General features: G+C 41.6%; 1 protein-coding gene across 1 annotated transcript in view; it reads left to right on the top strand.

Annotated features, from left to right (window-relative positions):
* GATB (glutamyl-tRNA amidotransferase subunit B) overlaps nucleotides 1-22,899 on the top strand; it is a 43,250-nt gene that overhangs the window by 19,211 nt on the left and 1,140 nt on the right. The window contains exons 5-12 of the mRNA XM_068680952.1: nucleotides 675-797; nucleotides 4,157-4,270; nucleotides 5,226-5,310; nucleotides 5,713-5,757; nucleotides 7,852-8,041; nucleotides 14,776-14,909; nucleotides 15,318-15,396; nucleotides 20,855-20,989. Coding sequence (XP_068537053.1) covers nucleotides 675-797; nucleotides 4,157-4,270; nucleotides 5,226-5,310; nucleotides 5,713-5,757; nucleotides 7,852-8,041; nucleotides 14,776-14,909; nucleotides 15,318-15,396; nucleotides 20,855-20,989 — 905 coding nt within the window. The remainder of the gene's footprint in view (nucleotides 1-674; nucleotides 798-4,156; nucleotides 4,271-5,225; nucleotides 5,311-5,712; nucleotides 5,758-7,851; nucleotides 8,042-14,775; nucleotides 14,910-15,317; nucleotides 15,397-20,854; nucleotides 20,990-22,899) is intronic.

The following is a 22,899-nucleotide window of genomic DNA, read 5'->3' as shown; positions in this document are numbered from 1 at the left end:
TGACAGTGCATGAGTCAGAGATTTCTTTTAATTATTAGCTTTGAAAAAATGTAGATTTTCTCTTTAAGCATTGAAATTATAAACTGAATAAACCAACTTAATGCAAAATAGAAGACATCAGTCAGGATGGCCTAGCATAACAGGGACGTGGTGCTCCAGTATCCACTGAAGTTAAGGGCTGTCACTGCTCGTATTCTTTGAAAGCTGGATACTGAAAATAAAAACTAGACTACATCTGTTTGCAGTTCTGTCTGTTCCAAGATTAGTTTAAGATCAATAAATTTGAATCTGCAGTCAGATTGGCTTTAAACTGGAGTTCTGCTAGAGGAAGGCAGAAGAGGAATGTGTGTGTCTGTTCTGCAAGTCATCAGAGGGTGGAGGACAGCCTGCAGTTTGCCTGCTCCTTTAAAAAAAAAAGGAGGAAAAGTTTTTATAGGAGTCTGCAGCTGGGTCCACTGTGACAGTCACTAAATAATACATGATTTTTATGTTTGCTTTTGTTTGTTTTGTTATGTTTTCTTTTGGGGGCATTGTTGTTTTCTGGGGTGGAGGTTTTTTTTGTGTGTGTTTTTCTTGAAAAAGGCCCAAGTGCTTTCATGTGTTTAGCCAGTTCCACTCTAATATGCCGAGATCAAAAGCTATTGTTGGAAATCTCTTGTCTCTTCCCCTGGTAGGAGTCGGCCTCATGGAGGTTGTCATGGAGCCTGATATGTGCTGTGGGGAAGAAGCAGCTGCAGCAGTCAGAGAGCTTCAACTTATTCTTCAAACACTTGGGAGCAGCCAGGCAATCATGGCAGGTACAGAAGGGGGAAGGGCATGTTCTCTTGTCACCAGTAATTCTCTGTATTTGCAGGAGTTTTGCAGCTTCTGGTTATTTTGCTCTGCAGTTGCTTATAACACACAGCTTTTTCTAGCTGTTGTTTTTACAATCCTCAGAGCCTGCCCTAATGTCTCCCATGCTTCAGGTGTCCTTATGGGCCTGCCTTCCTCTGCAGAGCTTTGCAGTGTTAGATTTTATATTGACTCACACATTACTTTTACAGGATAAGCCTAGGCAGGAAAGAGTGTCCCCAGGGTTCTTGTGTTTCTCCCTGTCTGCCCTCATGTTGCTTGCCACAGAGCTGCAGCACAGAGGCAACATAGTAAGGACTAGCTGTGGAATATGGCTGTTCCCTTAGCTCCCACAAAGTAGTAGGAGTATGGATCATCCTCTAAGTTGCATGTCAGGTCTCAGCTGGTCATAAAATTGGTGTAAGCAGTAAACTTATGCAGGTGTCGTGGGTGAACCAACAAGATTTTAGCTTTTACCCCTCCTGATTGTTTCACACACTGTCCCTCCCCACAACCTTCTGGCATTGTGCTCACTAGGTCTCAACTTATCTTCCCACTAGGGAGATCACTGCTGCTCAGGGGATGCTGGGCAGAAATTTGTGGTGGTTCATGCTGTGCAGCAGGCTTGCAGGGAACAGTTGCAGGCATTAGCAGCCAAGGTCCCAAGGTATCCTCTGGCATTTGTCCCCACACATCAGTCTGATCTGCAGGATTCTCCTCTACCTCAAGGATTTCTCCAGCAGAGATCACTACAATCTTTCTGAGACCACATGCTCTTGAGAATCCCTCATTTTGGCACCAGCTCTTCTGTCTGGAACTGTAAAGCCCCAATTTTTCTAGTCTAAATAGTTGTGCAGAAGCGCAGCATGTCTTCAGCCCCCTAACTGGTAGTTCTCTCTCATGTCCCTTTCTAAATCTGAGACATACCATTTTTGCTCAGTACTAATATTACCAAAATTTACAGCCAGTCCGTGGTTACAGCTAGCAAACAGCAGGCTTCTGTGTGAGAGTTTTAAAAAGTGCAGTTTGGGGTATTCATTCCCCCCAGCACATACACTCATTTATCTGTTGCCTGTTAGTGTTCGCAATTTAAGCTTTTTTTTTTTCCCCTCTCTCTTTTTTTTTTTTCCCTGTGATAATTGGCCTCACTGATCTGGCAACAAAATCAGGTCATAGTATAAATGGGTCCATCACCTAGAGAACCGAGCCAGAATGGTCCAAGTATTACCAAAGACTTAGGGGATCTAAGAAATGTTAGCTACTGATTCAAATCTAATTTAATGTAGGGGGAAATAATAATTGCTAGACATTCCTTATGTTACATAGTGCCTTGTGCTGCCTACATCTGCTCTCTGAATCTTCTCTCACAAGTGCTGTACCCATCAGGTGGGGCACAGTGTTTTGTTATTAAGCATCCAGTTCTCAAAGTCCTTCATGGACATATATATATATATATACACCATCATTTATCACTTCTGAATTTGACCCTAATATTGCCACTGGAATTGCACTGTGGTATCTTTTACTGCATTGAGATTTCTGACTCTAAAGGCGAAGTCCAGTGCTGGGAATATTTTTCCTGCAATATAATTCACTTTAAGAGTATTTGATTTTTTTTTTTTTTTTTTTTTGCAGGTGGCATTTTTAAGGGCTTGCTACTATGGTTTTCTCTTGTCATAGAATAGTAATTCGTAATTACCATCGCTATAAATCATAATTACTTGCTTTCAAATAAGGTCTTTACATTTTCATACTTTACCTTCATTCTGCTTCTGTGTTCAGTGAAGACAAGTGCCCAGTTTTATTCACTGTTACTTCATTAACAATAGACAAGTGAAAAGATAATTTCATTGCAAAAAGAAAGGAAAAGAAGCTGAGCTTAAAGTGGGCTTAAAGGGAAAAGCTGTTTTAAGAACATTTAGGGTCTGGCTCTCCTTTCACTTATGCCTGATTAACTTCATTGTCACATCACATTGACACCTACATCCAAGTAGAAGCAGGTTGTGTCTCAAAATGAAGTAAGGACAGGACAAGAATATTCTTCTTCTGTAACAAGTATTCATTTCACGCCAATGAGGAAGCACATGCAAAACACCTCTCTTGAAAGAGATGTTGGGTCATTCCAGCACTTTTATTCTTAATATGTGCTCGGCAAAGGCTCTTTGAAGACAGAGGAAATGAATGAACTATCATCCAGCCTACTTTTACAAAATGTACCAAATCCTCTCTAGTCAATTTATATCTCTTGACCAGAATGGATTCTGAGCCATAGACTTTTTATTTTGTATTTCCTTTATTATTAATACTGTATCTAAACATCAAGTGGTTTTTGCTTTTTGTTTTGTTTTGTTTTTTGGTTGGTTGGTTTTGCTTTGTTTTGTTTTTCTTTTTATCTGTATTAAAATTTAAAAACAAAGATGAAGGCCGTAGACGTTCACTGTGCAATATGGGAAAAAATGTTAAGTCATTATAATATGACCTTTCCTGTTTGTTTTTTTCCTACCAGTTGAATAACTATGGCAAACCTTCTCTTCTTAGAAGTGATGTCTTTAGAGGAGAAAACTTAGAAAGATGAAAGTCCTATTTACTTGAAGTTGAGTCATCAAAGATCTCTGAGAACATTAGCCCATTTTGGACTAAAATTGTACGATGCTTTTATATGTAACTTTGTATTCAGTTTCAGTGTTTCTGGCAGCTAGGGAAATCTGGGCAGAGAAAAGATTGCAGTTTCTTGAAGGAGAGGAAGAAAATTACAAAAAATCTACCACTTCTGACATTTTGTCTTTGGGCTGCAGACTTCCAAGGACACCTAAGTAAATCTGTTCAACATAACTGCAAGTTCTTGTGTTCCACGCTAGAGTAGTATATATCCATCAAGTTGTAATTCCAAAGTTTTTGTGCTGTTTTTAGTGGAAGGGAACTCACAGTCTACTGCTTTAAACTTCTTGTATAATTCTGCCCTTTATTTAAGAGCTGTGAGTCAGAAGCTCTTTTTGCCGTACTGATTTAGAGGACCTGCCCTGCATTGTGCTATACAGTTTTCCTGGAGAGGAATTATCAGCAATAATACTAAAAAAAAAAAATAAAATACATATATATAAAATTGTATTCTCGGAAAATTTTGAATGATTGGAGGCAGAAGCTTGAAAAGGAATCACAAACAGAAAGCTATTGTAAGGTGGTTGTTACCCATTTCTGATCATATGGAAGTCAGCTATTAATGTTCTACACGTAACATGCAGTTTATTAATGCATGCCAAGTTTGTTTGTTTTTTACTCTAGGTTATAGGGCAGACTATTCTGTTGATAAAGTTTCCTTTTACAGAGGGCCAGCTGAGAGTAGATGCCAATGTTTCTGTGCATCATCCTGGAGAGCCTTACGGAGTGAGGACAGAGGTGAAGAATATCAATAGCATACGATTCCTGGCAAAAGCAATAGGTAAATGGTTCCTTTGTTACTGGAACAGTGTAGATATTTTAGGAGGTCTCAGTAAATGAAATATGCCAAGCTCCAGAGTACGCTAATCGGCCTTAAATGCCTTGTCTAGCTTTGTCTGGGCATCCCATCCATGCTCTTTGCCCCTGGTGCACGAGTCCCATTGAAGCCTGAGCTGGGGCCTTCAGACTTTGCCTAAGCAATGTCACAGGTGTGTGAGTTTCCAGTCCTGTCTCCTGATGGACCTTGGACCCGTGCTGTAGTCTTGTTCCCAGTCCTGTGGCTGGCCTCATCTCCTGCTGCTTCTGACTGAACTCCCTGGATGGACCCTGGACCCAGCTCACCCCTGTCACAGTGACCGAGACGCTGCCAGTGGACCTATGGGGCATTCTGGGGATAGCGGCCATGTTACTCTGCAGTTTTAACTTTTATCCCTCTGCCTGTAAGAAGAACAAAGCAGATGATTCAGTGCTTAGAGCGTTTGGCTCTGAAATATGTTAGCAGTAGCTCCGTGTCCTCCAGTGTAGATGATTGCTTTCCACTGAGTACAGTAGATGGTGTGTGTGAAGTTCAGATGCAGCTTGGGTATGAGCAAGAAAAGATGATCATTACATCCCCAAAATAAAACTGGCAAGGGCGATATGAGAGTTCTTGTTCCAAATACTCTACTGGGTGAGAGGAAGGTCACTAGGAATGTATGGCTTGGCTGCAGTGCCTGGGAGAAAATGTTTTCTACTTGAAGGAAATGAAAGAAGATAAGGAAAACATGCAAGGAAAGAAACAGTGCTAGAGAGAAAGGCAGTGACTAATAATTCTGTCTGTAACTACTGCTGTTGATTTCATTAAGGTTAAATCAACAAACTTTTCCATTATTGCATAGCAGTGAAATAGTTGAATGTATAAAAGCTAATAGTGCAGTATAGCAAGCTTATTTTTTTTTTTCTTTTGTTTCTGTCAGACTATGAAATACAGAGGCAAATTGAAGAACTGGAAAATGGAGGAACAATTCTGAATGAAACAAGAGCCTTTGATTCCAAGCTTGGGTGAGTTTTTATTTTAGAGGAATATCAGGAATAATACATTTAGAGTGCTAGGGATACCCAGTGAACTGATCAGGGGAGATAGCATGGTATTGCTCAGCTTCTTTCTTCTAAAGTCAAAATTCACAAGTATAGTTTCATTGCAGGTAGTAATTAATTAGTCTTAAAGCTGAGGCTTTAACACAATCTGTTGATAAAAACAAGCAAACAAACAAAAAAACCACTCCTGTGTGTTACATCAAGCAGTATCAGGGAGTTCACACACATTTTCTTTGAAGTGGCTTTAAGAAGTTCTCCTGATCTTCACAAGGTGATGTTTTGGCTTTGTTTTGTTTTGTTTTTTTCCAGAAAACTAATTCTGTGGTGTACCACTTCTCACATCTTACCTGTTGTGTTTTATTTTAGGTGCACTGTACCAATGAGAGACAAAGAAGGAATGCAGGATTATCGGTATTTTTTTTTTTCAATAAGTTAACGTTTCAAGAACTGTAAACTTATTTAATATGCTAAGTGTAGTCTGTGTAATGAGTCTGTAAAGTTAGTATGGCGAGTGTAGACCTTCCACTGGAAGGGAAAGAGACCTGTCAAAATCAGTGTATTTCTGAGAAGTTCAGATCTAGAACTCTCTGATCTCTGCTAAATCCCATAGATCTTTCCCAAAAACTAAGCTGGATTACCTTCGCTCCAAGTGGACAAATTGAAGGTTTGCTTTGTGGCCAGTACACATGTATTATTAAGAATGTCTAACATTAAATGTAAGAATATTCTGAGTTAAGAATTGTTCCTGCTTTAAATAAATACTGAGGGAAATGATTTTCAGATAGCAGGCCCTGCCTTATCATGCTTAAATTCTGTTTAAGACACTATTTGAAAATCCTAACTACTGCAGAAGAGTGTCAGTGTACATAGGCAGGTTTCTACCTTAAGATCTGTGTAGCCCTATTGAGGTTGTTACCCTGCGAAGTACCTCTTGCTTTCCACCAGTGTGAGATGACAGCCATCGCAGTTTGATTGCTAGCATGATTCCTGTGAGCACTCTTTCATCTACTCTCGGCAAAGTCAGTGCAGCACAGTCAAGCCACAAACAGCCAGCTGGGAAGGATTGAGCTGGAGGGTGAGGGACTAAGGCACGACTCCTGGCAGGAAGCAGTGCTGCTGGGAGCTGGGGCAGCACTGCAAAGCAGCAGCGTAACCTCTGAGTGCCCTAGCACAGGAGGTAATCACAGTAGTGTCTGGATGAGATGATCAGACAATGCTGCTGGTTATGCATCTCAGTGATTACTGAGGGCTTTGGGCTCCTCTTCTCCTGCTCTGTGCCTGCCTGCATCCTCCCCTGCCTAGGGTCTTCTTAATGCTGATCCACCCAGGAGTTCCCTGGCTTTGCATCCTAGGACAGTCTTCCTGTTACTGCCAGAGTTCAATTCTTGGCTGGAAAATTGTAGTTCTGCAGGAGAGTTTTCAGAGCTTCTTAGCTCTGCCCTATCTGTATTCCTGTTAAACCTACATATATTCTCATTGAAGCACAGCAAGGATTTTGAAAATATCCCACAAAGTTTAAATTAAATCTGCTTTTCCAATTAGCATTTGTAGAAATGCAGCAGAAATGGCAGTGATCATTTAAGAATTCCTTAATGTGGTAGGGGCTGGCTTATTTAACAAGGCTAATAACACAACTGATTTAACAAGAATAAGAACAAATGCAAAAGAAAATTCATGCAAACCTTGGCAAAACTGGTGAGTCCAATATACTTCAAATAAAGACTGGAAAGATTACTACTAGTACTAAGATTGTGGCCAATATTAAACTGTGTTTTCTCAGATTTTTATAATTTACTTTTTGCAAATGTGCATCAGATGTGAGATATGTGGTTAGGCAGATTTGAAATAAAAAATTATAGAGGTTGTCCTTTATTCTGAAATTTTTGAAGCTCTCATTTGATCATCTAACAATGAAGTTTCTGCTTCAATTGCAGTTATTCAACTGGTTTGAAATGGCCTTCTCTTTAAGGGAGCCTTTTGTTCAGTGGTGGCACCCGGCTGAGCACAGTGACTTTGCTTTTAGCACAGCATGGGATTTCATCTAGATTTTTGAAGTTAGTATGGAAAAGGTCGCAACCTGCCCAGATCACTCCTGGCAGTTGGCTCTCAATCTGGGTTTCTTCCTGCCAGTCCACTGCAGTCTTTTTGCCCAGATCAACAATTCATGCTTGATGCCAAAAGGTTGAATATGTTGTTTCCATAGCTATCATCGTCATTGTTACTAATAATATTATTTTGAGTGCAGAAGTGTTTTAATTACTCCTTTTTAAACATTGACTTTGACAATCAGTGGCAAATACAGAGAACAGGGACTTTGCAGCAGTTCAGGGACTGATCTCTTAGTACTTACCATTAGTATACCAAGTAATTATTTTTTAATGTTTTATTTTGTTAAAATAGTAGTACAATTTCCAGGTAAGCTTAAACTTGTCATTTTTTTTTTTCATGTTGCTTAGCTTTTGGACTGAAAATAATTCTAAGGAAGTTTTTCTTCATTTTCTCTAGGTTCATGCCAGAGCCAAATCTTCCTCCATTGATTCTATATGATACTAAATCTTTGCCAGCTAATGTGAACCATCAGCAAGTGGTAAATATTGATTGGATTCATGAAAGACTTCCTGACCTCCCCAGTGCGAAGAGAGCAAAGCTTGTTGAGCTGTATGGGATTCTTCCTGAACACAGCTTCACCTTAGTGGTAGGTCTATTGATCAAGTGCTAAAATAAACCTAGCAACTTCAAAGCTCCATTGTTTTTAAAAACATTTACAAATGTCATTATTAACCAGCTATCAGTTCTCATGGATTTTTTTTTGGTTGTAAATAAGTCCAGTTCGTTGCCTACTTTGTACCTTGGAGCCATATGAATAGAATAGTAGGGGGAAAAGAAACCTTGCACAGTGCTACTAGAAAAAGCATTTCTCATGCAAGGTGCAGTCAAATAACTATTATTTAATATTGATCTTGTCTGTCTACACATGGACAAACTAGTGACTTACTGCCACAAATGTACAACTTCCTGCTGAGAAATCCTTGTCTGCAATTGCATGTTCTTCTTGTCTTTGGGTCTGGTATGAGTCTGGGCACATTGTCAGTGTTTAACAAATTAATGGACATGCTTTCCCGACTGCAGAAGGAAAACCCATAGTTTAAATCTTTCAGCTTCATGTGCCCCAGTTTCCATACTGGTTAGAAAAAAAAAAATTGACTTATTCTTAGGTAAATAAACAAAATGGCTTTACAACATCAACGTTGACCTCACAATGCAGTTTACCAGGGACATGTTGAGAAGAGGGGATGTGAAAGAAAGGATGTGACAAATGTGGATGTAAATAATGAAACGACAACAAAATCTCATAACTTCCAAAATTAATCTAAAGGACTTAAGGCTTCTTAAATACAAATTGCATCATCTTGTTTTGGCAATGAAAACTCTGTGGTAGGTTAGTATAGCCACCCAAGCTTAGACTTTTCACATAGCCAGCTAAGCTAGGACAGTGTTCTGCTTTGGTTATCTCTGTGATTAGTGGAGACAGAAGGAAAACATCTTCATGGTAAGATTCAGAGTATAATCATAAGTACTTTAAATTGTCCTCTGGAGGAGTTCCTTTCCTTTGGCTGTAAATGCAGGGAGAGCAGTGCACATAACTACCTAATAACCCTTCTTCATGTGTCTTTAATACACTTGTGCTGTGTATACTGTGTATAGTTTAATACATCTTTATAGATTCTGTTTCTACAGAAAACATGGTTACTTCTGAAGAAAGATGTTAGGAAATCTACTTTTGTGTTGGTGTGCCATTTTAGTGGGCTACTGCTTGGTAGGCAGATGTAAGTCTCATCGAAATGATGAGGCTGCAGTGACTGAGAAGCATCTGTAGTATCTTACCTTTCTGTTTCATTGTGTAAATTGCACAATGTGATTTAGCAGGCAGTATTCCTGTCCAAGTGTGCATTTTATCTTGCACATCAAAATAAAAGGAGCTCAGAAGAGGAAGTAGGTCTCTGCACACCCTTTTTTCTGTTGTTTTTTCATCTTCTCCCCCATTGTGATGGGTTGACCTTGATCAGCTGCTAAGCACCATGCAGCTGCTTGCTCATTCCCCCAACCAGTGGGATGGGGGAGAGAGTAAGAAGAGCAAAAGCATAAGAACTTATGGGTAGAGGTAGATGTAACACTTAAAGAAGTATCAGAAGGAGGAAGGAAAAAACAGAAGTAATGCAAAAACAATCACTCTTTACCTCCCACAAGTAGTCTTGATGCCCATCCAGTCTCAGACTGCCTCACCCCAAACCCTTTGCCCTCAGTTTTTCTTGCTGAGCATGATATACGGCAGGTAATGTCCCTGTGGTCAATTTAGGCTGGCTGTTCTTGCCCGCCCCTAGCCTGCTCACTGCAGGGGTAGAGCGGGAAAAGAGAAAGCCTTTATGCTGTGCAAGTACAGCTCAGCAGTAGCCAAAACACCGGTGCGTTACCAGCACTGTTATAGTCACAAATCCAGAACACAGCCCCCTACGGCCTGCTATGAAGAAAATTAACTTCATCCCAGCCGGACTCAGTACACCCACTCCTTTCCCTTGGCATCAACCTACTTCTTCAATCTTGCTGGTATTGATGGCCTCTGCTGTGTGGTTTCTGTCATCTCTAGCAACTAACCCTATGGATTTGCCTGACCAGCTCCCCTTTCTTTCCAGCCATTCTCTGAAATCTGCTATTGCCTTTGCTTTTTCTCTCTTAGCTTTTTCCTTTTTGCAGCATATAAGATAATTAATGAGCTCCTAGCTGAATTTTGGGATACAGCTTGTAATAAGATAATGCATCCATTTGAATGCATGAAGTGAACACATTCTTCATTGTGGGTCTTCTTTTATTGTGCATTAGAATGTCAGCATGTATACTCTCCATAAAAGTTGCTTGCCTGTTCACTGGGAGACTAGTTAACCTTAATTCATCTGAAAATGGTATGTCCATTGCTGTATTAAGCTTACATCAGAAGTTACAGAAGATTGCTGATAGGGCCAGATGCACAATCTAATGAGCATTCTTTCAGGTTAGAGCGCCCAGGAGTGCTCATTAAATAAATGGCAGTGGTAGAGGGATGATTCTAAAATGCAAAATCTCTGTTCTGCGCCAACTTGTTAGCGAAAACGCCAAAAAAAAAAAAAGTTAAAATAAAACAATACTGTACCTCAGAATGCAAGTTAGTTTCTTTGCTCACTTCATGAGCTTTATTCTCATATACGATAACTGCAGTATTGAGAATGTAAGTCTCTAGCGTTGCCTAATTGCAAGATGAACTGAAATGGAAGGAGAGCTTTGGCTATTAATATCTTTGCATGCGATTTCCTAAGTGTAAACTGCTAGATTTTTCATAGTTTCGTACAAATGACAAAAATAAGTGAAGTTTGATTTTCTTCATGCAAAATCCTTCTTATTTGTAAACATACAATTTTTTGGGCTGGATAGACTGAGTGGTATTTGGGTACTCAATTTCTGCATGCAGTTCCTACTTTGCTGTGTAAACTGTTAGGCTGTCAAATACTGTTCTTCTATCAAGAAGGATCTCTGAGAACTTGGTCAGTTATGGTAGTATAATATTTTTGCCTTGCTTCCTGTAGGGGCAAAAAAATAAGATGCATTGGCATAGATATAAATGTGATGCTTTGTTTTCAAAGACCATGCTGAAGTCCAACCGAAAAATAGATTGGCTGTCACAGTACAGCAATAGGGAAAAAAAAAAAAGTCTGATCATTTCCTTTCTCATCTGAATTTCAAGTCTTTGTATACGTTTACTGTTCCTCTGCTTACTCAGATAAAAGCAGCAGTTCCACTTGGGCTTGGGGTCATTCGTTTGCTGGAACAATTACATTTGTGAATCCATTAAACAGTCAAAATGGGATGCTGAAGAAGTAGTTCTTGACAATTTTGTTTACAGCATGCCACCCTCATACGCTTCGGTGTGCAGGTGAATTTATGCTTCTTTTTAGAATTTAAAGCATTTTATAAGAAGCCATAAAGAAGTTTGAACTGTCTTTCTTTGACTGCTCTTCTTGCTGCTTTAATAGAGTACATTTTCTGCTTTTTTTCCCCCTGACAGTCTTGCACATTTTTGCAGCAGTAGTTACCTCATAGTTGGTTATTGTGGGAGCTGTGATGGTGAGAATGGGAAGAAGAAAGCAGAAAATGACATTTGTGAACACTGATGTGGTTCTCCTTCAGTTCTTCAGGAAAAATTATTGGTCTTTAAAAGCACAAGTTTGCATTACAGAGCCAATGTCTCTGCAGATAACACCCATGGCGTTCTGTAAAGTAGCGTATTGTTTTAAACTTGTTTTAAAAGCATCTGGAATCACTCCACCCCTAGATTTTGACGTGTACTATTAAATGATGGTGTGAAACCATATTTCAAAAATAAATTTGCATCTGGTTGAGTTCATATTTCATGCCAGTGAGATTCTTATGAATAAGTTACACCATATTTTGTGCAAAATGGTAGCACCCAAGTGGGCCTCAATCACAAGCATGGTGCTGCAATTCCAGAATTCTGGTTTTCCTTCTAAGAAGCATAAAATATGTTACTCAGAATTAAGTGAGACAGCATTCCTGTGAACCAGAACATTAGAGCTTGCAGTGGTTTTCAGCACAGATCTATCGCAAGGGACGGGTCTGTGTGTGCGTGTGTGTGTACGTTAACTCTTTATGATGTTTTAAGCCACAGTGTAGAAATACAGAAGCAGAAATACCTAGTGTGTGCAGACAGCACACAGAAAATTGTGATGACAAATTGTTAGGGAAGTAGCTAAGTTAAGATTTCACTGAAGTTTTTTTGTTTGTTTTAGAAGTGAAATGATAGATAGTAGAGCTCAGTGTATCAGAGCTGCCCCTTGGTTATTTTTCCCTAAGATTAACTACATCTTCTGAGGGAAAGTCATCAAAATGAATTTGGTAGTTGGAGTGAGTTTGGCATGAGAAAAGATGACCAAAATGCACAACAAATTAAAGTCAAGTTCAAGTAGTATGATATCTAGAAATTAAAGCTAATCAAGCTATTCCTTCTTTATATGGCAAGAAAATAAGGAAATCATTTCATTTCTAACAGTCATTTTGACGTTTTGACATTCTGCCTTGTTCATTTCAATCTGGCATTGCTGGGTTTTCCTTCTTTTTGGCTACAGAAAATTATAGTCACTTTAAAAAAAATAAAGAAGGGCCAAGGAATTTGGGGGAATATATCCAGTTCTATGTGCACAAGTAGCAGGTAGGTATAGGGTTCAGTGCCTGGTAGCATGTGTAAGTCTATCTCTCTGAGTATTCCTGGGCTTTTCTCCTCTTACTGCTTGGAAATCATCTGATTAAAATTTGAAGGCTGGGTATGTTTGTCCTTGATTTTCAAAGGTCTGGCAGCAGCATCAGAGCTGTAACTCCAGCCAGGCTGTTGATATCCAGAAATCTGAATAAGCCCACTGCTAGAGATATGCTCTCCATCATATACGTGATAAAAGTGTTGGACATGCTGCATCTGAGCTGTGTAGCCTTCATTGAGACATGTGGCGTCTGCAGACATTGTTTTTGTGTGCATAATGTTGTAGCTAGACTACTCTGCCTGGAGTGTTTGTAAAACCTTCTGCAGCACATGTATAAAAAACAACAACAACAAAAACCAACATTTATACATACTCACTTCTTCCTACCTAAATTGGACAGGTGCTTCTGTGGAAGAGAGTCTGCTGGTTAAATAATAGGTGTGTGTTTGTGCTAATGAATCCTGGGGTGAATTAGGAAGAGTACAGTATTTAGTAGTTTATCATTTTAGTAATTCCACTTCACACATGCCTAGTTTTTAATCGTTTATTAGACTTTGATAATTACATCACTCCTCTGATGTTTGAGGTTTTTTGTTTTTTATTTTTTTTTGTCTTTAACCAAAATTTGTTCTAATGTATTTAACCTTAGATTTTACATTTTTTTATTGCTAAGTAACCACTAGTTAAATTTGTAAGAACATAGGTCAAGAAAGGAAGTTTGTGTGTGTGTATCCGATAAGTATTGGGAGTTACCGGATCCACTCCATAGAAGTTCTTACTGACTTACTGAGGCTGAGAACTTTGGTTCTTTCTTTGTTCATGGTCTCAAGGTAAAGGGGAAGGGTCTGATTTTTGTCCCACCAGTTTTACAGCACTTCAATCCATTATTCTAAGTAGGTTTTAATCTGTTTTACTGAATAGAGAGTGGTAGATTGCAGCCTCCTTAAAAGCCATACATCATTACTAACGAATGTGGTATCCAGAGATGGTAGAAGTTGATGTTCTGAAATATTCAAGGTGGAAAGTCCAAATTTTTTGTATTGCTATGGTGATAAGTTATCTATAAAAACAAGGGCAAAAGAGACTGTTTTGACAGGGGTGAGTTTGGGTGGAAAAGTCAGGTTTGGTTTAGCATGTACCTGGACTCTTTTTGCTCAGAAGTGTTCGCAGAGATCTGTCTGCAATCCCTATGTGCTTGGAAAATGTTTCTGCTGTGATGACAGTGTACTGAGAATAACTCAGTGGCTGCCTCTAAACTGTTACCTCTGACAACTTCTCAGAGCTGGCATGTCCTCCTGTGCAGTTATGCCAAACACTGCAGAAGTCCAGTAGCACGCTGGATTTGGATTCCTCCTTGAAAAGGAGCACTACAAGCCTTCAGTAGACCTAATAAGTTCTGTGCTATAGTTAAAGATCCATCACTGCCTTGATGTCGAGCAGCACAGCATTCAACAGACTGTGCAGTGTCTGTTCTTCTAAAAACAGGCTCAGATTTCACTTATACTATAAACTGAATCCCTTACTGTCATACCTTCTGAGCACTTAGGGTGCCATGTGAAGCCTTACATAGCTTCTGTGAAAGCTAGAAACTAGAAAAATAAAACCCCACTCCTTACAGCATGACCTTTCCGTATCATTCAAGGGTGAATACAAGCCAATCTTACTCCATCGATCCAAAATAAGAAGAAGTGATTGCAAGATGAAAAGTGAAGTATCTGTAGACAGTTTCAGGCAAAGTCTTCTTGGTAACAGACAGCATGACAGCATGTGGAGCATTTTATTGAGCATTATATTTTCTGGCATCGTATGTATGTAGAACAAAGGAGATAAGAAAGGTTCTCTCCAAATGATAATTTTAGGGAGGATTTCAGAGAAAAAAGATGACTTGGTTCTTGGAAGTTACATTAAAACAGACAGGCTGACATACAAGCTATATGTATGCATTCTAGACAACATACTTTGCTTACTGTTATGTTAATAAAATTACTCAAAAGTCTTATGGCTTTGAAATGAATTCACAAAACCAATTTACTTTAGGATTGAGTATTTATACTCTGAATATAATTGTGTAACTAATCATGTTTGCACTTCAGTATCTCTTTGATGCATTTAATTTTTCTTTTAACAGAATGAAGACGGATTAACAGAATTCTTTGAAAATGTAGTAAAACAGACCCAGATGAAGCCAAAGAAAGTCATCGGCTGGATTTTAAATGACCTGCTGAGTTACTTAAAACAACATTCCTGTACAGTGAAGGAAAGGTCAGGCTTCTCAATTACTACAATGGTGAAACAAAATTGCTCCTTTTCTCATGTACCAAGAATAGTATCATGTCACTCTGTTGCTCACTTCTGCTTTAGTTATTATCTGTGAAGTTTGCTATCCTAGGCAGTGCTACTTAGGCCTTGACACTGTCATGATGAATGAAGCTAACCAAATGCCTTCCAGAGAAGAGGACTATGCAGTTAAGAGTAGTAATCAGTGCCTTCCTTCTCTGGAATATGACAATGTTAAGGCATAATCAGGCAATCAATACCAAAGCTGAATATAGTGTATTATGGGGAACAATACTAGCTTGTCATGCTAAATGGTGTGTAGGCAAGCATCAGTAGCCTAGATATATTACATATCCTTTTCTCTGAGGTAACTCTTGCCCCCTTTTTCCATAGCCCAATCAGTTCTGTTCTCCTAGCTGACCTTCTGAATCTTCTCGAAAAAAAAGAAATTTCTGCTTCAGCAGCAAAGCAGGTGAGTACCTTTTTGATTTTACTGTAATTTTATTTTGAATCTGTGGGCACTTAGTCCATTTGCATAGCTACTTTATATTCAGTGTGTACCAGTACACTGCTTGTTTAAAAGGAAATTATTCAGAGTGTTGATGAAGGATAAATCTAGCATCTATACTGTATACATATAACGGATGAAAATACCTCGTGTATGTAATCTTACAGATATATTTGCATATTCAGTGTTAGAAGGGAGCACAAACCAAAGAGTACATTTTCACCATGTGAACTGCAGTCAGTTAAGTAAGTTGTGCTTCTGAACAGACCAGGCACAGATCTCAATTTGGTAGTTTGAGTCAGACCTGAGCGAAAGGTCAGTGGGAACTAATCCCTGACTAGCAGTTAAGCTGGGAGTATCAGCTACTGTGTGCTAAGGGATACTAGGGTCTACATTCCCAAGTATTAGCATATGGAAATGGATATAATTACCTGATTGTAGTCACAAAAAGAAAAAGAAGAAAAAAAAGTCTGATCTGGCATACTCTGTGAGTGAAACGTGGAGACTTCTGGCCTTTCTTTTGTCCCAGCTTCTTTGAGCAAGTGTTGTTATTGGCGTCTCAAGCAAGAGCTGTCTGTAAAGCCAGCTTTCCCCCTGTCAGGACAGTCAGAAAAATCAGCACTTGGCACATTCATCTTAAGTTATGAACTGCTTATGATGGGTACTGTGATGTCTGTGTGTATATAGACAAAATTTGGAGCCCTTTTGTGAAAGGGAGTAACTGCCATTCATCTCACGTTGTTTGTGGAATGTGTTGTTCTTTCAGGTAGGGATTGGCCTTTACATAAATATATCAGATGGCCATTTCTTCTCAGGTGGTCATCAGCAAAATTGTTAATGAAGATATTTAGTTTGCTTTGTGTGCTTTCAAGAGTTTAACACTGGAATACACAGGGCTGGCTTCCTCTTTTTTAGCACAAATAGAGTCCAAGAACAACTTTGGAACAGTACAGGGAGCAGTTCCCCTTTTGCGTGGTTATAAACCAAGAGTAACAGTTGCAAATGTGGCTCTTTATCCTACTTGGAGACACTTAAACCTCCTGGTTTGGGGGGGTTTCTTGTGCTTAATTAAGCTGGGCTTGTGGTTGGTCTGCTCCTCAGAATAGCCAGCGGCTTATTATAGGCACCATAAATACAAGACCTAAGTGCCTGACTTCAGGAATGTGCATTTGGAAATTTTAGATTGCAAAAGTAAAAGCTTCAAAAAGAACATAACATTAAAAGGAAATGCATTGGGATGCCGGGTGGTTGTGTGCCCGTGGGGTAACGGGACACCCATCAGCTTGGAGTCTGCGACTGAGAGAGGAGCTTCAGAACTCCATTCTTAATTCTCAGCTTCCTTGTGGAGGTAGAAGCGGGGTACTAATGCTGTTCTGCTGGAGGTTTTTCCTTGTGATATATCTGTACGCCAGCACTTCTGACAGGTTATGAAATGTCAAGAATTTCAGAGATGCCTTTCTTGTTTAATTACAAACTCCTTGTAATGTGCGTGTTGTCCTCTCTGTTCTGAAATTGGACACAGAGAAATAACAGTACTGTTTGCCATCACTGAGTGATGCTATCAAACTGCAGGAACCTTGCCGCATTTAGAAAAGTATTTTGGTTGCCTGGATGTCAGAAGAATAACAAATGTTTATAACAATTCTCAGCAGTAGGCAGAGATACTGGATGGCCCGAGGGCAGAAAGGGCTATATATACACAACAGCAGATGAATTGCAGCACTTGGGGTGGGGGAGAACGAGTTGCAGCGGTGGAGACAGATCCAACTAGAAATGATAGAAGGGTTTGATGGGGTGAGCACGCAGACATGTATCCACATACACGGCTCACAGCAGGAAGCTGTTAAAAGTTTTAATTTTTTAAGAGGTTTGTGTTCGGTCTCTGCTGTGTAAGGCATTAGAAACACAGACAGATAAAAGCCGAGAGTGCTGATTATAGACACAGAACATTGTATGGTAGGATGCATATGCCAAGGAAAGGGCACTGTGTGCTTGCATAATTAACACTTAGGTAATTACGGAGCTCACGCCCAACTTGCCATCAAATATAGCATCCTGCCCAGAGGTCTCCGAAGCGGTTTCAGTCTGGCATGTCTGTGTGCAGGGGGGCAGCTCCCACGCTGCAGGGCTGTGGGGCGAGCATAGCCTGGGCCAGAGGAGCCTTGAGGCTCCACTTTGAAGTCCACGGCGGGACGTCCCGGTGCAACTTCCCCAGGGCTGAAACCACTCTGGTGGGCAATACGCCTCAACGGGGCCTCAGTCCTCACTTTGGGGCTGGCAGGGTGTACATCTGTGGCATCAGGGCCTGCTTGTGTGTTCCGGAGTTGGAGGAGGACAGATCCTGGGGCAGGAAAGCAGAAAGTGGCCCTGGCTGCTGGGAGCCCTGCTGGAGCAGCTCAGCGTGGAGCCCTTCGTTGCCAGTTCTTCAGGGATCTGGAGCAGGGCACGGAGCAGAGCAGCCCCCAGGTCTTGTTTGCTTATGCAGTTGCATATGTCACCCACATAGGAATAACTTCAGCACACCCACTTGGCACCCCTGCTTTAAAGTAGATAGCAGGAAAATGAGCACAGTACACAAACCTAAACAGAACCATCTGCTTTGACAATTATGGCTGCGCCATCTGGAGCACTGGACCCAGCCTGCCCCTCACTTTTGTCAGAGGCTGAGGGACAACTGCCAGGCATCAAGGCTTTCCATCAGTGGCAAGGAGAGATGCCCACAGGACAGGCTCGAGTGGTGCTGCCTGCTGCTTCCCTCCCACCTTTGGCAGGAAATGACTGCGGGTAGGGTTTCCAGTTGGAGCCGTTCTCAGGCGCAGCAGTCAGCTGGCATCTTCACCAGTTGCAAAATGTTTGATATGATGCCCATGGCAGCCAGACGTGTGAGTCCTGATTAATTCGTCTTGACCAATGGTTCGCTGCTATGCCGGTGTAGGTAGAGAGAGCAGAACATCATTAAAATCTAATCACGCTCAGGCAAGAATCAATAGTAGAAACTACTGAGATTTCAGTAATGGAAATGAGGCCTGAGATTCTCGTTTTGGCTCTGGAGACCTCATAATTTGATCCCACTGTTCTGGTGCAGACAGTTTGTGTAAATGAGTTGAAATCATTTTTTAAACTGCTTTCTTTAGATCTGTACTCTTTGCCAAGTAGCGAAACACATTTTTTAAAGTGCATCTTTGACAGGACTTGGCCACATCTCTTTCTGCTTTCCTTCATACCTGTAAACAAGCAGGGGCCTTGATAACATTATTGCTCCGGTAGCTGAGTGGATATGCTTGTTACCAAATTGAAAAGTACACGTGATGCAGATGCCACAGGGAAAATCTGGTGCCATGAAGGTTTCTAACGGGCAAGCTTTTCTCAGTGCCAGGAGATGTTTGGCAGAGGACAGGCGGGAAGCAGAGCTGTGGCCGTGACCGTCAAGCTGTCCTGCCCCCTGATCTAAGGCAGCCTGATGGATGAGTTGCTCCTGGGTAACTCTGCCATGCTTGGCTGCTTAGATTTTGTTTGTTGCAGATTTTCTCCTCCCGCAGCACATAACGTCTTGCTTGCATACATACCAGTCCTAAAAATCACATCTGCTTCTTTCCAGGATGGTGATGGGGCATATTTACTGTCCAACCTCTGATGTGTGCAGTGCTTCGGGCTCTCCTGGGTGTTTTGCCATGGGCTGTGCTGTGCAAAGAGGACAGAGCTCCTTCTGAGGGGCGCTGTACCAGCCCAGTGCCTCGGGAGGCCCTCAGGGAAGGAAGGAGCAGGTGGAGGCTGCCGTGGAATTAGGCCATGGAGTGCAGCAAAAAGAAAATAACGCAACCTGCTGCAGACTGGGTGGATCTCTGCTGGGTGTGTTTGTTTCTAGGGGTGTTCCAGGTAGCACTGGCACAATGATTTGCACTCTATTGCACTGGAAGGAAGATCTTGCAGAAGGCATCATACACTGCATTGATTTGTTTAGATGTAAGCAGCTGAAAGCTTTACTCAGTGTGGTTCTAACTCTGGCCACTTATCGGCAACTTGAATGTTGTGATCTGCCTGCAACCCTCTTACAAGGGAAAAACAAGATGCTTTGTGTCACTGCCCTCTCTCGGGGTCTCCAGCACTGTGACAAGATACCATCAAAAGCTTTGGGGTACAGCTGGCAAACAAATCTCTATTTACAAGAATTGTGTCAGCACATGGTTCTTACAGACCTCATGTGGCTACAAAATTGCTTAACCATGGGTCTTTCGTATCAGCGGAGTCTTCCACGCTGAAGGCTATTGCTGGGGTACTTGAAGTACCATCCCGCATCTTCCATTCTTCCTAAGTTGTCTTGCTGGCCTGCTAATTATTTAACACACGGTTTGAATGGCCTTTCTCCTTTCCCCTTCCCAGCCTCTCCTCCATCTACACTGAGTGTTTAGTGCTGAAATTTTGACGTGACATCCATTTCCATACTGGTACACAGCAGTGGCCCAAACATACAATTATATCTTCAGAGCAGGATGAAGCACAAGCAGCTGTTTTAATAAGGGTTTTCTTTCTCTCCTCCCACAGCTGAAATAAGAGCAAAGGGAATACAGAAAATGACTGCCCAAGGAAATTGTTTTTTTATAAATGTTCCCTTCTCTCAAGTTTATTCCAGGGCAATAGCCCTGCTATGGCATAGGAGAACACACCAGCATTAAGAAGTAATTATTCCAGAGGCTTAGGTTCACCCTGCATCCCTGTGCGTGGAGGTGATGCATAGGTGGGCTGGAGCTGCTGCGCGGAATCGGCTCGGCACCATTTCTCTTCTGCTTTGTCGTACGTATCCTCATTACAGCTTGCTGATGAGGGCTGGTAATGAGATGAGTTACCTGGGATTGGACTCGGTACAGCAGTCAGCTAATCGTCAGCTCCTGTGCAGAGACATCGCTCATGGAAATGCATTTTCTCACCGCGCTCAGGCACTTCTTGTGCACAATGTGAGACGAGTGCGAGTGCTGCCTGAGAAACAGCCTCGCTGGGGTGGCGGTGGCTGCCGCTGGGCCCACCCGCAGCAGGGGGCAGAGCTCAGAGCAGTGAGCAGCACGTGCTGCTGCCCGAAGGAGGGACAGAAGGTACACAGGGGCTGCAGCAGTCAAACTTCTTGGAACAAGTATCCTCGCTGCTAGTGGGCAGCTCCTGGTGCTGCGGCGGGCTGCGGAGCACCATTTCCCAACCACTCTGCGCAGGGAGTGAAAAGGCTTCGATTGATTTCAGGGTGCCAAAAAAAGGAGGGAAGGTACAAGAGGTCTTTCAGCACAGCGCACGATTAAATCTTGGGCTTGTTGATGTTGAGACAATCTGCTCTTGCTGCTACTAAAATCTGACTTAGCTCTGTAATTAAAATACTGCATGTAAATAACATTGATACGTACAGCAACTGACCTTTGCCACTCATTGTGATTTTCAGGTGTTCGAGGAATTGTGGAAGGGAGAAGGAAAGACGCCTCTTGAAATCGTTAAAGAAAAGAAGCTTCAACTGCTAGAGGATCGAGAGGAGCTGGAACAGATCTGCCAAGCAGTGATTGATGAACACGAAAAGGAGGTGATTATGGTGGTGCTGGAAAGCTCGGGCGCTGTGTTAGGCTGTGGCACTAAAAAGGAGGGGATTAAAATGGCCTTTTCTCTTTTAATTGCTATTTGAGATCTAGAGCCAGTATAGCAGCATTAAAGCTGCGGCACAGCTATGATCATGTCTTTTCTTTTCCTTTCTTATTTTACTAAGTGTTTCTTTGGAAATTGAAGCTTACACAAAATGATCAGCAGAAGAAATTACCAGTCTGGCTAATGTGCTAAGTCATTCTATGAAACCATAAAAATTTAATGCAAGGAAGCCAAGCTACGGGGCTTTCCTTCTGTCTTCACCTATGCAGTGTACTGGCCTTAACCTGACCTCACCATTTGGCCACGTAATTCTCGTTATGTCATTTCTTGAGATATTAGAGCAACAGCACTACGCTGTTCTGAATCTGAAGACTGAGGCTATCCACCAGCAAGGCATATGTTACGGGATTAGAGACAGTATCAGAACTGGCAGGGCCAAAACTTCACTTGTTTCTGTCTCTTCTCTGTGTCCCCACCTTCCCTCAGTGCCAGAGGCAAGCCTCGCTTGCTGTCCTGCCTGGCGCTGTCTATGGGGTGGGGAGGAGCCAGCCCCATGTGGCAGCAGCACCTGTGGGTTCAGGGGGCTGTGTGTGCTGCAACAGGGCTGCTGTCAGCTCTGCGGGCCTGTGCCTGGGCTGTGGCAGCAGCACAACTGCTGCAGTGTGTTCAAGACAGGGTTTCAGCTTTTCCCCATCCCCATCAAAGGACGTGCAGCAGCTTGCGTGGCCATCAGGCTCACATGCTCTGAGCCAGGAAAAGGGGAAAAAGTACGGGTTGATCTTGAAGGGGAGGAGTGGGAAGGAATCCTGACAGAGTCTAACATCTGCTTTATAAAAAAACAAAATGAAAACAAGTGCTTAGATGTACTGTGGAGAGAAAATGTAAAGGCAGAAGTGAATAGCTTGCTTCTACTATAAACATTGTCTAGATACATTTGCCATTTGGAAAAAAGACATTAACATCTTTTGAGAACAATACCACCCACCCCAGATCTCATTGGGGGATGCTAACAGCTCCGCAAGAGCTTTTGATAAAGAAAATGAGCTTGCAGTAGGTCGGCGTGACCTCCATCAGACTGACTTATTTGCAGAGCCTGATAAAAGTGCTCCTGTATTTTCTGACAAGAGCAGAAGCACAAGTGTGGATAGAAAGAACATTACAACTGATTGGGAAGTGCAGAAGCTGAAGGTCCATAACTATACTCCCATTTCAATAATAATGCCTTGCCTGAGAATGTAATTCCTCTCTGCTTTCCCCTGTTTGAGGCAAGCCAAATGCAGGAGAATGGGCTCACTTTCCTCCTTTTTCCAGGTGATCTTTCACTACAGCAACAGCTGCCTTGAAGCCCTGTAATTCACTACTTCAAATTGCTGCGAGAGCTTGCATGACAAAATAGTTAGCCAAGGACTTGTCAGGGGAAAAAAGTATGCCTTGCTTTCTGATAGCAACTTCCTTTAAAAAGAACTAACCTAGACAAAGTTGTTCAAAGCGACACCAAGCAGTTCATGAAAACACAGCATCCAGGCTGTACCGTACTCTCCCCTGTATAAGGAATTCCTAGCATGGAAGGCGTAATGAGTCCTTTCCATACTGTGACGACACCATGAAGACTTTAGCCTGCCAATAATTCAGATACCCTAATGAGCAGCAGTATTTGCATTTGCGCTCAGCATTGTCACAGTTGGTGGTTCATATGTTAGCCATCCTTCCCTTAATGTCTGTAAATACAGCATCCTGGTTAATTGAAGCTATCATGGTTTGCCCAGTAATTCTGACAATGTAAGGAATGTCTTCCTGCCACTCAAACAGTATGAAGACCAGAAGCTTGTGTTTCAGCAGTAGCATATCGCT

Source organism: Anas acuta, chromosome 4 (genome assembly GCF_963932015.1).
Source record: "Anas acuta chromosome 4, bAnaAcu1.1, whole genome shotgun sequence".
NCBI classification, from domain to species: domain Eukaryota; kingdom Metazoa; phylum Chordata; class Aves; order Anseriformes; family Anatidae; genus Anas; species Anas acuta.
Note: the sequence above shows the minus strand (reverse complement) of the source record. Positions and strands in the feature narration are given on the sequence as shown.